This window comes from Carassius gibelio, chromosome A21 (assembly GCF_023724105.1).
Source record: "Carassius gibelio isolate Cgi1373 ecotype wild population from Czech Republic chromosome A21, carGib1.2-hapl.c, whole genome shotgun sequence".
NCBI classification, from domain to species: Eukaryota; Metazoa; Chordata; class Actinopteri; order Cypriniformes; family Cyprinidae; genus Carassius; species Carassius gibelio.
The window spans coordinates 5829746-5844600 of NC_068391.1; the positions used below are offsets into that span (position 1 = coordinate 5829746).

At 35.8% G+C, this 14855-nt stretch overlaps 1 protein-coding gene across 17 annotated transcripts in view; it reads right to left on the bottom strand.

Annotated features, from left to right (window-relative positions):
• LOC127941599 (E3 ubiquitin-protein ligase NEDD4-like) overlaps nt 1–14855 on the bottom strand; it is a 70138-nt gene that overhangs the window by 45607 nt on the left and 9676 nt on the right. For 16 of the 17 annotated variants that reach the window (XM_052536843.1, XM_052536839.1, XM_052536844.1 and 13 more), the window contains exons 2-5: nt 11956–12029; nt 4816–4897; nt 1052–1090; nt 324–377 (exon numbers count right to left, since the gene is read on the bottom strand). In XM_052536843.1, the coding sequence (XP_052392803.1) occupies nt 324–377; nt 1052–1090; nt 4816–4897; nt 11956–12029 (249 nt within the window). Of the gene's footprint in view, nt 1–323; nt 378–1051; nt 1091–4815; nt 4898–11955; nt 12030–14855 lie in introns of those variants that run through there. The other variant, XM_052536845.1, reaches the window with a different exon arrangement.

Below are 14855 nucleotides of genomic sequence, written 5' to 3' on the forward strand. Positions count from 1 at the left end.
ATTGAAAGCAGAGGGGAATAAGTAATGAGAATGTCATAAAGTTGACTTTATTGAAACTTTATAAAAAAATAATAATAATAAATGCCATTGCGGCAGCCAATCACACTAAATGAAGGCGATAATATTTGCCATAAGCATTTTGAAATCCTGAGTCACATTGATAGACATTACATCTAATTCAAATTTCAATTTACATGCATTTATTGTGGCAAAGCTATGGCTTGGTTAACAAACTGTCAATGTGTAGACTGGAACTTCGAAGTCGACCAAGGCAGTTCAATAGATTTTTAAGCAGATTTTCATGTGCTGAAGGTGGATCTTACCAGGCGGTTTTCATCAAACACCTCAAAAAGAAGTCTGTGGTTCTGTGGGCAGACCTGCAGACATGGCAGAAGAATGTAAGTTTTTTGTGAACCACTGTTGATGAAATTCAATTTATATATATGAAGCTACAGACAGAAATACACATGCACATACTCACACATTTCACAGTCACATTCAAGGTACCTAATTATCCAAAGCATGCATTTGCAATGTGCAATACACTGTAAAACTCTTTTACTGGCAGGGCTGTTTTCTGAGATTCAGGTGTGAATCTAGGTACTCTAATGAATAGTGGGGTCATGATTGTGGGCTTAGAATAGCATCTATAAATCACGTCCTTGTGAATGGATTTCTAAATGAAGCAGCCCACAATCTTTCACTAGATCGTTTTACACACAAGCAACATTATCGGCCATTGACATCACAAACGTACACGCTGCTTCTAATAATAGATTCTTAGAATTGTGGTGGTGCTGAAAGATTAGGTATAAATAACAGATGTGCATTCTGAAATATAGTTCTAAAGTGTTGATTTTTTAAATAGCACTGTAAAAAGTTAAGATTCAATAAAGCATAAATCACAGATTAAAAGTACAGTAGGGAACATTCAAGTACAAAATCATTGGTAGTTTTCAGAGCAGGTGAATTTCTGGATTACATGAGCCAGATTTGTCTTCCCTGAGGATAAACAAAAATAAATCAATAAATAACAGAAAAAGCAACTTACTCTGAAATAGAATTCTTCATTCCATTTAGGATTGAGAGTCTGAAAAAGAATCAAAACCATGTTCATTTACACGTTTCTACATTCAGCTCACACAACCGATACAAAATGAACTGATACAAAATGAACTGATACAAAATTGTACTTTTGCTTTCTACAAAGTTGAGAGTTCCTGCTTTTTTCTTCAACCTTTTAAAATCTTTTTTTGATTTCCACTTTTACTGATTACAGGTGGGGAATAAAGCAAGAGTCTTCAACAGGGGGTCTGTGACCCCTAGGGGTTTTAGCAGCGGTACAGCAGGGGGTCTGCCAATTTAGGTTTGATCACAAATATTTTTTGTTAAAAAACATAAAAAAAAATGGGTAAAAACAGTCAATTTTAAATAAAGTCACCTTGAAATGAAAGCAAGAGCATCCTTAGCTAATACGGTAATCTCATAATCTCAATATTGGCAAAACAGATTTAGCAAACGCTTCATGTACATGTTTGTTGATCTTTCATGTCTGTTGATTTTTCCTCCTTAAAACCAAATTATAAATCTACATCTTGTTTGCAACACTCAACTCAAATTCAGGAATCAAACTGGAATTTAAAAGACATTCTTAATTAAATTCTGAATTATTATACCCACTTGGTAAGAAATTTAAGTAATAAAGCCAGTAGGGTACCTAAAAAAAATTATTCTGATGGAGAAAGTGGATTGGATCATTTCATCATCTAACTACAGCAGTGACAAGATGCTTGCCATTGACTTGATAAGATTTACAACACAAAGGAAATTTAAAACAGGAGACCTTGGCTAATATTTACTATACTTGAATAAAATATTTTACGGTCGCTCACAGAGACAAGAAAAACAGAAGAGAGAGAGAAAAAAGAAGGGTGGTTGCTGACATTCAGACAGAGAGAGTGCACCAGATCCTTGACTGTTATTGATCCTTGAAGTGGAAGAAGAACTTAATCTAAGTCAACATAGCAGATTGATTGACAGCTTCATTTAAAATGTCCTCAGAGGAGTACCTCAGTCGATTTAAAGCAATGGAGAAACAAATATATGCAATAAAACATGTAAATGCTTTCCATTTTTGCTAAAACGTTAAAACAGTTTATTAAAAGGTATTTTATCAGTACAATCGGAGTAAAACATTGAACTTAAAATTTTCTGAATTTCTTAGTAGCTTGTACTGTATGTCACTCTTTTGTGTTAATGACAGTAGAACTGACAATAAAAATACCATATTCACGTTATCCAGCATTTGATTACCACAAAATACCACAAACATTTTACACTGTGAATCACAGATTCTCAATGTGGTCTCAAAGTAGCACATTAAAATGTCATTTGCACAAAGACTCCTTGATGGGCAGGTTATAAACGTATGCACTGATATGATTCGCACACACAGACATGCTGGATGCTTTAAATAAATCTGATTTATTGGTCTGTGAACCATGTGCCAAAGCTTGTGAAAACGCTTAGAGTTATTAAAGTGTAGGAACACACCCAGGTGTAAATTATACAAGAACACAAAGTAATAACTGATGGAAGCTCTGGCCGATCTCAATATTTTTCAGCCTTTTAACCATATATAAATGCTTTCCAGACTTTTAACCATATATATCTATATATCTATATCTGCATATATCTATATATATAATGTGATGATCGGACAAATCAGTTTTGAATTGATTTACTAAAAAAACCTTTTCATTTAATCCCATAATTTTATACCATCAGAAAAAACAATCTGCCAATCTCCTTATTGTATAAAGTCATCTCCTTATTGCATAAAGCCAGCAAATCATGCTGGTGGACTGAAATCATTTCTCTTTGCAGTGACTGCATCTCTTATGGCGGCCAGGCCAATTTCTTTCCTCCAATTTGATTCTTCCTGACATGCCCGTTGCATCCGACAGCCAACTGCTTGCCTAGTTTTTATCCTACTTGGTAAAACGACCAAAATAAGTCAATTTACATACTCAACAGCCTTCCCACAACTACTAGTACCACAGGGTACTCTTTTATCAAACCACATACTTTCTCTTAGCAGTGTTATGCCGATGAAACTCAATTTTAGATTTTATAATCTCCCTCCATTTCCACTTTCTTCACAGTCTGCATCTCTCACGTTCCTGCTTAGATAACTAATCATCACCTTAAGCTAAACCTAGACAAGGGTGACTTCCTCTTACTCCAGGCCAAACGGCCACAGGTCAATCCATCTCCATGACTGTTGAGGGTCATGCAGTTGTCATCTCCTAACTAACAGAGAATCTTGTCACAGCCTGCAGCTCAGCTTCACCCTTATTTATCTTTGTCCACACAAAGTTTTCCAATAGTTAATTGCCTTTTGTAAGAAACAATTTAGACTAGCATCTCACAAGCTATGCTAACCTGTATGTAAACTCAAAGCACGTAACTAAATAAGGAAAAATATCAGGTTTTTGATGAGCATGTGTCCCAATTATATAAAACATCTATTTTATGGATATTTAGTGTCAACATTTCCATTAACAATAATGAGTGCAATACATTTCCTGACACACAAAAATGTATTAAGGTTAAAGTGCATTAGCCATATAAATAGATATAGCTCATAATGAGTATATTTACACTTTCAAATGCCTGGCCAAAATATACATCTTCATTCAGATAATAATGACAAGATGCTCTGCTGTCTGATGTGCCACAGGCCATTGAGTTCCCAGACAAGTGTATCAAAGCAGGACGTCTAAAGCATCCATCAACAGTGAGACCAGAGGAACAAGGAGGCTTGTGCTCCACACAGCAGTGCATTGTCAGCTATTCATAACCTGAAGAGTCTGCAGTCTCAGCACAGGAGATTCCAGAGTAAGGACTTTACTGAAGAGTGACTTAATGAAACTGAATGGACCCAAATGCTGACTGACTAGCTAAATCAATTTATCGCCTGCTCCAAGCAGACCAAACTTTTAGTTTTCATTCAGTGGTCTAAAAGAATCCTCCAAAGAAAATTAAGAGGAAATAAAAATACTTAAAATATATGAAGCCTAATTTCTTCCTTAATTATTAATTATTTATTCAGACAATTAATAAATTACCAAATTAATTTAAATTAATTCATATTAATAATATTAATATTATTAATATTTAATAATTATTCTCACTCCTATATTTGCAACACTTTGCAATATGGTCCATATATTAATTAACATTGGTTAATGTGTTAACAAACAATAAGCAATATATTTGTAACAGTATTTATTATTCTTTTTTAACATTAATTATTTTGTATTTTTTATAATGTAAATGTAATTAGTACATGTTAAAATTTAAATTAAGATTAATTAGGGCTTTACATTTTCTAAAGAACAATATTATACATGCATCAAAACAGTTTTCTGCTGTTAAAAACATTTTTAAAGAATTATCTGTCTGGCCTAGAATACGTTTTCATCAAAACAAAGCATGCACTTGGCTTTAAGATGGTCTATGAATGTCACATCAACACTCATTTAAATGGTACTCGGTTCTTATAATTGATTCAACTGTTGTGTTATATTATTCAAGGCGTGATATCATTATGAAAGCCCATGCAGTAGTGCCACAGGTCTATGGAAGTACTCCTCCTAGTGGTACTGGCTTTAGCATCTTCAACCATCACATGCTTTTCTCATCGCTTCTTTACTTTGGGTGCTTTCAGTTCTCTCAGTCATCCTAAAATTTCTCAGAAACAAACTAAACCTTATTGTCACAAACAAGCTACTGAGTGTGAATAAAACTTACCTTTTTGATGGTTTTCGTTTGTACTAAGGCAAGCTCACGGTTTTCATCAGTGACATAAAGGGAGAGTTTGACGTATGGATCACTGACAGGAAGTAAAGAGACAAAAATACATATAAGACCTTCTCACAACAACCAATTTGAAAATGAACATTAAAAATGAATACACACAAAACTGGAAAAGATTAAATGTATTTATTAAACAGTAAATTCTTATTTTAACAATACTGATACATCACTTATTTCTCATCTTGTACTATAAAATGTACCTTTGGCTGGTCAGGCAATTAAATAATGAAGTAATAAATCTGTTACGTCTTCGCAATGGAAAAATTATTTTGACTAAGAGATATGCTACAAAGATAACCATTGATTAACAAACAAACACACATCATTTGCAGGGGTGGGAATCACAGGGTACCTTACGACACAATACTATACATGGCTCGTGATACCAATAACATCAGGATACAGCAATTCTGCGATAATTGATACATTGCTAGACATTCCTATAATGATAGATCATGATATCTGTCTAGCTATGAAAACAGAATGCCTGTGAAAAGGTTACGTGCAGGTTCTCTCTATTCATTCAAGTCTAAACTGCTGAAAATTCAGCAGAGAATCATTTACTTCTTTCTTCTGTTGAACATGAAAGTTATTTTGAAGAATGTGGGTGTCTCCAGCACTGTTGGGAACGTTACTTTAAAAAAGTAATTAGTTATAGTTACTCACTACTTGTTCCAAAAAGTAACTGAGTTAGTAACTGAATTACTCTATAATAAAACTCGTTAACAGGGAAAGTAACTATTTGCGTTACTGTAAAAAAAAAAAAAAAAGAAAAAAAAAGTTGCTACATGTAAGAGAATTTGTACTTTTTTTTTTTTTTTTTGCAGTTTTCACAAGTCTAATGACATGAGTAGAACAGACAGGTGTTCGTACATAACTTTCAATATTTATTGCACGTCAACAGACAGCAAGAGTTTTATCCTGCACTTCAAGTATTATCTTTGTAAGAAAAGTGTTTTTGGCCACTAGCTTTTTAGATGCGTGTGTCACACATTACATGTACACATTACATGCATGTTCTTGCCTTTGACCACAATGAATTTGAAGTAGTGCTTATATCTTCACCTTGAAAATGCCAACTTTTCATCGGATTGCTCCTCACTCGCCATCTCTGCTGCGAATCTCTGTGTAGCTGACTGTTGCGTGCGTGTGTGTGTGTTTGGCGCAGCCGCGTGTGCTGGCATGTGTGTAAAAACAATGGCTCTGATTGGCTACCATGAAACACATGACTCTTCCTTAGCCAATCACAACCGCTTATCTCGTCATTAACCCACCTGCTCACTCACTGTGTGAGCCAGGGGTGTGTTCGGATTGCATAGTTTATTAAATCAATGCATAGTAACGCACCGCATTTAACATTCAGTAACGTTAATGGCGTTGTAACGACGGGAAAAGTAATTAGTTAGATTACCGCGTTACTGAAAAAATAACGTTGTTACCTAACGCCGTTCTTTTAAACGCCGTTATTCCAAACACTGGTCTCCAGTGACTTCCACACTATTTTTAAATATATTTTTTATATATTTAAGTTAATGGGGACCAGAAACTGTTTATTTTATTCATCAAAATATTGATATTTGGTGCCAGTGTACTGATTCTCATTTTGAACGGAGAAGGACAATAAACGAGTCAATGTTTTGTTCGTTATCTGGCTCGGCTCTGTGTTCATCTTCAGTTCTCTCTTCACAGCAGTTTAGTCAGTGTACTGTTTGAGTAAATAAATTACACTGGGATATTGGTTTGTTTGAACTCAGAGGCAGTGTCAGCCAGATTGAAAAAGTTAACAGTTTAAGTCATTTGTGGATTAATGCGTATTGGATTGCGTCTGATGTTTCAAGATAATCCTATTTCTACCAGATTATAAACTTCTAAAGAAAAACACTGGGGCACATTTCAGTTGGTTCCCAATGCTCATGCATGAATGAGAAAATAATGAGGGACGTGGTTCATTTTAAAATTAGTTTTTTTAAGCGCAATGAGCCACCAAAAATATCTCAATGCATTATTAGTGCAAATACACATAATATTTTTTCAGGTACAGTGGGTGTATTTGGCAGCAGCATTCAAGAAATGTTATGAACAAATATAAAAATAAAACACTATATTCACTTCACTGTATAAATTACAAATTGATTCTTATTAAAGAAGCAGTATTAAAGTTCTTCAGTTAAGAGCAGTAGCTGCGTTTCCATTACCCTTCAAGCTGCACTAATTAAAATTGCAAACTGAAAATATGCATAATGAAAATGCATAATTTTTGCAAAAGCTCATATATTTCTGTCTCATTCATCCTCACCAGCACGGTACTTTTTCTAATCAGTAAATGTGTGCAAATTAGGTTTTAGGCGGAAAGTCAAACTCAGCATTTTTCATTTACTGAACAGTTGGAACAGTTTTTTTTTTTTTTTTTTTTTGCTTTTCTTTAAACTGTTGTGCAGCCGAAACGGCCTTCTCTGATTTTTTATTGCATTTCTGGATTTCCTGTTGCCTCTAATTGAATGTTTAAGGATTCGGCTTTCTTTATTAGAATAAAACATTATGAGACGGGACATTCTCGCCTTGGTAAACATATTAAGCGTTTTGAACAGTCGGATGTTCTCCAGCTATAAAAGTAAATGTCATTTCCAGGAGAAGATAAAAAAATATGATGAGTGACATTCGTGTGTGCAGATAAAAAAGTTAAGTGTATAAATATTTTTTTTTAAAAACTGACAAAAATGGCTAAATCATTCTGAAAATAGCCTGAAGACAGAAGTCAAGAGTTGGACAAATCTGTCTGCTTTGGAATTTCTTGGATCTTTGAACTTTAGTGGGTCAGCGCTAGAGAAATCTTAGACCATTAAATCACTGTCATTTTTCCACGTTAAAGGTCACTAACAGTGTGCACTGTTACCATAGAGTTGGGCGACTTTGCAGGGGACTTGGCTCTTTACTTGATTGTGTGCGAAAAGCAGAAATTAGAGGGGAAATGTGGGAAATACAAATCAAAAGGGGATTCTGAGGCAGAGAACCCTCTCAACTCACTAAACTTAACTGATTCAAATCAATTAAACCAAAGGTGAACAGGATTATCAACTGTATGTGCAAAAAACTGCAGCTTCATTGACATTTTCAAGGGCTTTCAAGGATGATAGTAATCTGTTGTCAAATGAAAACGCAGAGTTTAAGAACTATACAGTTCAATGTTAAGCTTGCTAGCACTTGGATAACAACAAAGATTAATAAAAACTCAAATTAAACAAAAAGTACTGAAACTAATATATGGATAAAAGAATCCCAATCCATAAACAGTGCGTTTTGCGCAGATTAGTGCAAGAGAAAAGGAAACTCTCTGTTCAGACATCTGTGAGGGTGCCTTGTGGCATCCCACTTGCTCAGCTGCATGTATTTTGCTTAAATTAGCACAGATGTAGCATGGTCCTCATGAACCAAACATGCCAGACTCAGAAAGAGACTCATGCCGTTAACCAAGCTGCCCATAGAGGAGATACCCATAATGGTATTAGAATGCATATCTATGGCCGACAGGATGTTGGGATACACACACTCATGCTGACAGTTGAATGCGCTCTCTCCCTCTCCCTCACACACACACACACACACACACGCACGCACACACACTCTCTCGCTCTCTATAGGACTCCGTGATTGGAGCAGACAGGTCTCATGGAGCCTACAGTAGATCAGCGCAGTTAGAACAGAAGGAGCAGTGACGTCTACACCACAGGAGCAGGAAAGATGAAAAGAAAGAGAGAACTGAGAGAAAGAAATAATACAAATTCAAGCCATTCCACACATACATTTCTTCCTGTTTGAATTAAAACTGGCTTTTGCAGAAAATGTGCCGTTTAATGTTTTTTTACAAAAAAAACTAACATTTGATGACAGCGTACTGCTGCATATAAAAAAATACTACTTTTCAGTAAAAATAACCAGATGCCTTTTTGACAGATGCATGGCCGGTTATATGTAATGTAGAACATTTATTTGCATATGATTGGGTTACAAAACTACCCCAAGGTTCACTCTAACCCTATGGCAGCAGCTAATATGAACTCACAAGAGTTTCCACAGCTCAACAGTCACAATACATACATTATAAGAAAATGGCTGGAAAATAGCTGCCTGGTGGTGTTGCCAAGATGGCCGCTAAATGAACGGACTCACTTAAAAAAGACTGTGTTATTATCAAGTTACCAACTATTTGTTGTAGCACCAATTTTGACAATTAGCCAAGGTTAACATTTGTTAAAGCCCTCTTGTTTGCATCCTCAGTAAACACCCATTACAACTCTGATATATTCACTTTTTGACAGAGTGGGGTATAGTAAAGTTTTTTAGGAGGAAGGAAATTAATGCTTTTATTCAGCAAGGGCACTTTAATTCGATCAGAAGTGACAGTTTAGACATTACAAAATATTTTTATTTTAAATGCACTCCATTCCTTTTAACATTTTATTCCTCAAAGTTATTTTAAGCTGTAATAATATATTGCACAATATTACTGTTTTTGCTGTATTTTTTATTACATAAAATGCAGCCATGGTCAGCATAAGAGTTTCATTTTAAAAACATAAAAAAAATCTTCTTATTTTTATAGTAACTTAGCTGAGTAATAGAATACTTCTCAAATATAACACACTACTCTAAGTTAAGTGATTGTGGCACTTTGTCTTGGACTAAGTGAGGTTAGTGACTGTGAAAGAAAAAAGGAAAGAAATACACTGGTCTGTTAGGCAACAAAAACAAATATAAGTCCATTATGGAACAGAGTGGGGAACAGCAGATAAGGCAGCAGATATTTATCATTACAGAGGGCCAAGCACCAGACACTTCCACTTTGAAGTTGAAGTTCAACTCAGATTTGTGATTAGGTGCCAATTGTTTAGCCTTTTGAGAATTTCAATGTATTGGTATCAAAGGTTAATTTGATACCAAACCTTCCCTGAGCCTCTTAAGGCACAAGTCTGAAGTTAAAATAAAAACAAAACAAAAACCAATTTTCTTAGACATCTTAGCAGCGTTAAAGCTACATTTATATTAGGTTCTGTAAATGTTTAACAATTGTATGGTATAAACATAACTTACAAACTTCCAATAGGGATGTCAAAATTTCCTAATCCCCATAAAAATAGTAGTAAAATGATACTGCATTTTGACACAAAGTTGGACAATGCAACGGTTATCAAGTAAATGCAAGTGGTTATTATTTTCTACCTTAACTCACATTATTTATTAGCTAACTAAAGGTGTTTGAAAAAAATGACAGTCATGGACAAATATAATCTATATAATATAATATATAATATAATATGATATATCACTAAATATAAATCACTCGCATATGCGACTAAATTTTACTAAATTTAGCCATCGGCTAATAAATTCTTAGATTTTACTCGCCAGTGTGTGTTCGAGGCTATTATAAGATTAGCACAGATATATTTTCACTCGCTGAACACTGACTGAGCGCTTCAGAGCTTCTCTCTCCATCGAGCGATCTGTATTTTTTCCAATCATCTCAGTGGAAGCACAGTGCACCTGTATTTGCTGAAATGTAAACGGTGTGTGAAGGCGCACGACTCGCCGTCGCTTTGCTGATAGTGCTGTTTCTCACACATGCAAAGAAAGAGAGCGAGAGTTTTACCACACTGAATAGACACGCTACATGTAAACCATATTCTTTGTTTTATTTTCCTGTCAAAATAGTGGAGTACATTTAGAATTATTCAACTCTTTCGAACAAGGAGAAAATATTCCGGTTTCTCCGGTAGTGGGCGGAGCTAATGCGCAAATGGCAATTTCATTGGCTGGCGCTCAACTATTACCATCCCTGTTTTGATTTCAGCAAATCAGTTCGACCGAACCCAGACAACGTGATTAATATTCATGAACCCAGCAGCTCATCAATCTGTAATGCATTGTATATTGTTAGTATAGTAGTAGAATTAGTAGTAGTATTATCTTTTAATAATAATTAATATGATCTATTACTTTTTTTTAACAGAAACCCTCAATGACCAAAAATATCTTAAGCATCACCGCCAAGTCTTAAGTTCAGTTAAAATGACAAATATGCATCCATACATGGTTATCAAGTTTTAGTTCTAATCACTAAAGTTCTATCCTTAAATATTGCTTAATACCATAATATAATGTTTGACTGACTGATTAAGAAGCTAAGATTTAAGAATCTGTGCCATATTACAAAGATAAGCTGATTGGAATCATATATGTGTGCTCTTGTTTTTGTGACATATCAGCACACAACTGTGTATAACGACATGGATATGACACAGGTATTACAAGGAGAGGGTGACTTATGAGGACATAACCCATGTCCCCATTTTTCAAAAATGCTTATAAACCATACAGAATGAGTTTTTTTGAGAAAGTAAAAATGCACAAAGTTTCCTTTGAGGGTTAGGGTTAGGGTTAGGTGTAGGGTTGATGAAGGGCGACAGAATATACAGTTTGTACAGTATAAAAACCATTACGCCTATGGGATGTCCCCTCTTTTCACAAAAACAAACGTGTGTGTGTGCGTACATAAAATAGTATATCAGTCTGGAGAGTAAACTAAAAATGTTATGATTATATTGCCACGGTGTGCGTAGAGATAGATATAGTCAAAGTCAGCATGAAATGCTGTGAATGGCCTATAAAATAACAAATAAGCTTTATGCAATTTTAATGCCCATCTGACATTAAACTTACAATATTCAAAAAGTTAAGTGGTATGTTTACAAATGACAGTCAGTAATTTACGCACTCTCTGACCTCTGACTTTAGGACCTGAGAACTTCAGAGTTAAATAAAGAGAACTTGCAACTCTGCACAAAAGTTCCCTTTGTGCTCCTTTCCTGGCAGACAGATCATTTGTTTGGATAAGTCTATTGTCTAAATTGAGAGAGACTCACAGAGTGAAGTTCAGTTATTCAGGCACATAACTAAAGGAGCAAATACACAAACACATTCATGCGCACACACATCCAAAAGCTTCCAACATTTGCTAATGAATGAACGAATAGACTGAACAGGTCTCTCTGGACGCATCTTTTAATTCTTCCTTACCTGGCACCAATGATGTCCTTCTTCGCCAGATCAATGCCAGCAATGACCTTGACACGAAGAATACGAGATTCATTCTGCAAAACATGACACACACAGAAAAATACCATCATGAATATATCAATATCTCAGATGAGTCTAGAAGAAGAAGAAAAAAAAAAAAAAAAACATTTCGCCTAGTAGCCTAAATTAAGCTGAGTCCAACTTGTGAGAGCGTCCTAATTTCACCTCCAGGACAGGATGAAAAAAGAGCATCTTAAAAGAAATTAGAAGGAAGCAGCTGCCAAAAAAGCTTTTGTGTTTATTAATAGACACATGAGAAATAAATCCCTCTGGGAGCTATAAATGTACTTTAGCTCTAGAACACCACTATTTTTCACCATTTTATTGTCTTATGGCTGAATGAGGCGTCTAAACTTCTCAGCTTGGCCTTCATATGCTCTTCAGCAATAGGTACAACCACCATTTCACGACTCCCACTCTGCATAAGAGCGTCCCGCCCCAACATCACCTTGGCCTGCATTCAATCGCTATTCATGACACTCACGATTACACAATGAGCATCTTATTCACCCTTTCAGCTTTTGAAGCTCACCAGTCCAGAAATGACGCACTGTAGAGATTAAGAAAGGCCCTCTTCTACTGCTTTACCCACTTCTGCTCTCTACATGACTCAAATGTAGACATGCATCATTTGTGCAGCCGAGACAAACAACAACAACAACCAGTGTGACAGTTTCTATTTATCATGCCTGCCATTTATGACTTAATTATTACAGAACGAATACAATTTGGATGAGATAGGAGAAGCCGTTATATTCTGACAGGCAATAGGGTGTTACTGTCATCACATCGGGTGGCCCCGATGGATCTGTGCTTTTCATATAAAATGCAAACAGATTTCTTTGCAGAAAACTACTGGTATAAAAAAAAAAAATTGTTTAAATGTATAAAATACATTTTGGGAAAGCATGATAAAACTCATGTTAATTTATTTTCAAAAAGCCATTTCAGTATCAAAGAATTCATAGCAAAAAAAAAAAACATAAAATAAAATAATTAATACTATATACTGTTCAAAATTTTTGGGTCAGTCTTTTTTTCTTTCTAAGAAATTAATACTTTTATTCAGCAAAGGTGCATTAAATTGACCAAAAGTGACACTAGGCATTTATAATTTAACAAATATCCATTTCAAATAACAGCACAACTGTTATGTGAACTGTTTTCATAAAAATAAGAAAGGTTTCGGAGGAGCAAATCAGTATATTCAAATGATTTCTGAAGGATTATGTGACACTAATGACTGAATAATGGTCCTGAAATATCAGCTTGGTCATCACAGGCAAAAGAAATCACATTTAAAAATATATTCAAATAGAAAAGTAATTTAAATTGTAATAATATTTCAATAATATTTCACATTCCAGGTCATTAAAGGCTAACCAGTGTCCAGTTGCAGATGAAGACAAAGCTCTTCCCCTCATTCCGTATACACTACTCACAAAACTTTCGGGGGAAAATTTCAGAATGCACTTAAAATGCACGATATAACCTTTACAGGTGAACTTAATTTGACCTTCTCTAAACTTCTGAATGAACATGTCCATCTGTTCAATATTTCAGTACTTAGTGCATAACATGCTGTTGTCTAACAAAGTGATTAACCCGCAAAAAAATCATAACAAGTGTCTGATCCATAAACCGACCACTAAATGCTCTGGTTCAATGACATTTTGTATTTACACAGTCCTCTTCATCATGCTGTTCACATTTTGACATCATGAGACAAAGACAACACATAACAACTGATCAACAGGGCCAGGCAATTGTGAGGGGAAGTTTGCACTTATTGTCACAGAGTATCATCAGCAGGTTGCAACAGAAACACAGAGAGACTGGAAGAGTCACAGAAAGCCATAGAAGTGGACGTCCTTTGGCCACATCCTATGCTGATGACTGCCTAATTGTGAACAGTGCCCTGAGGAACCTGATGATGAATGCCACTTAACTCCAGGGCACATTTAAAGGAGGTGAGAGACACCAGAGTGTCACATCAGACCACTTGAAACCACTTATATCAACATGGTCTGCGACTCTGCGTGCTAGATGACCTGCAAGGGTACCTGACCACACCACCAGGCACAGGCGTCATCATCTTGCATGGGCCAGGGAGCATTTGCGCTGGACAAGGAACAAGTGGGCCTCAGTGCTGTTGATTAAAGTCAATTCACATTGAGCAGAAATGATGGCCGCCAACGCTGTTGGAGACATCAAGGAGAACGCTATGGATCAGCCAGTGCTGTCACCAGACAAGCCTGGTGTTACAGACTGGGCATGTGTGTCTAGTCAATACAGATTTGCCCTACACCTTTTGAATGGTACTGTGACAAGACAAAATACTACCTGAATAACATCATAAATCCAGTCATTGTGCCTCTGCATGAGCAACAAAGGCCTGATTTCATCTTCATGGATGACAATACCTCAGCTCATTGAGGTCGCATCATCAGGGAATGGCTGCTGGAGACTGGGGTACCTCAAATGAAGTGGCCTGCACTTTCTCCAGACCTGAATCCCATAGAAAACCTATGGGATCAGCTGAGCCGTTATGTAGAGGGTCATAACCCCGCACTCCAGAACCTCAATGACCTCAGGGCAGCTTTTCAAGAAAAGTGGAATGCCATGCCTCAGCAGACAATAAGTCGTCTTGTGAACAGCATTAGAAGTCGCTGTCATGCTATAATTGATGCTCAAGGACACATGACAAGTTATTGAGATACTGATTTTTTTGCTGTGGTATACCCACCACTGTTAGCTTATGTTTCAATACATTGTTTGAGATGAAGAAATGGCCATTTCATGCTTCTACTTGTATGCCCTGCTTTCATGATTTAATATCA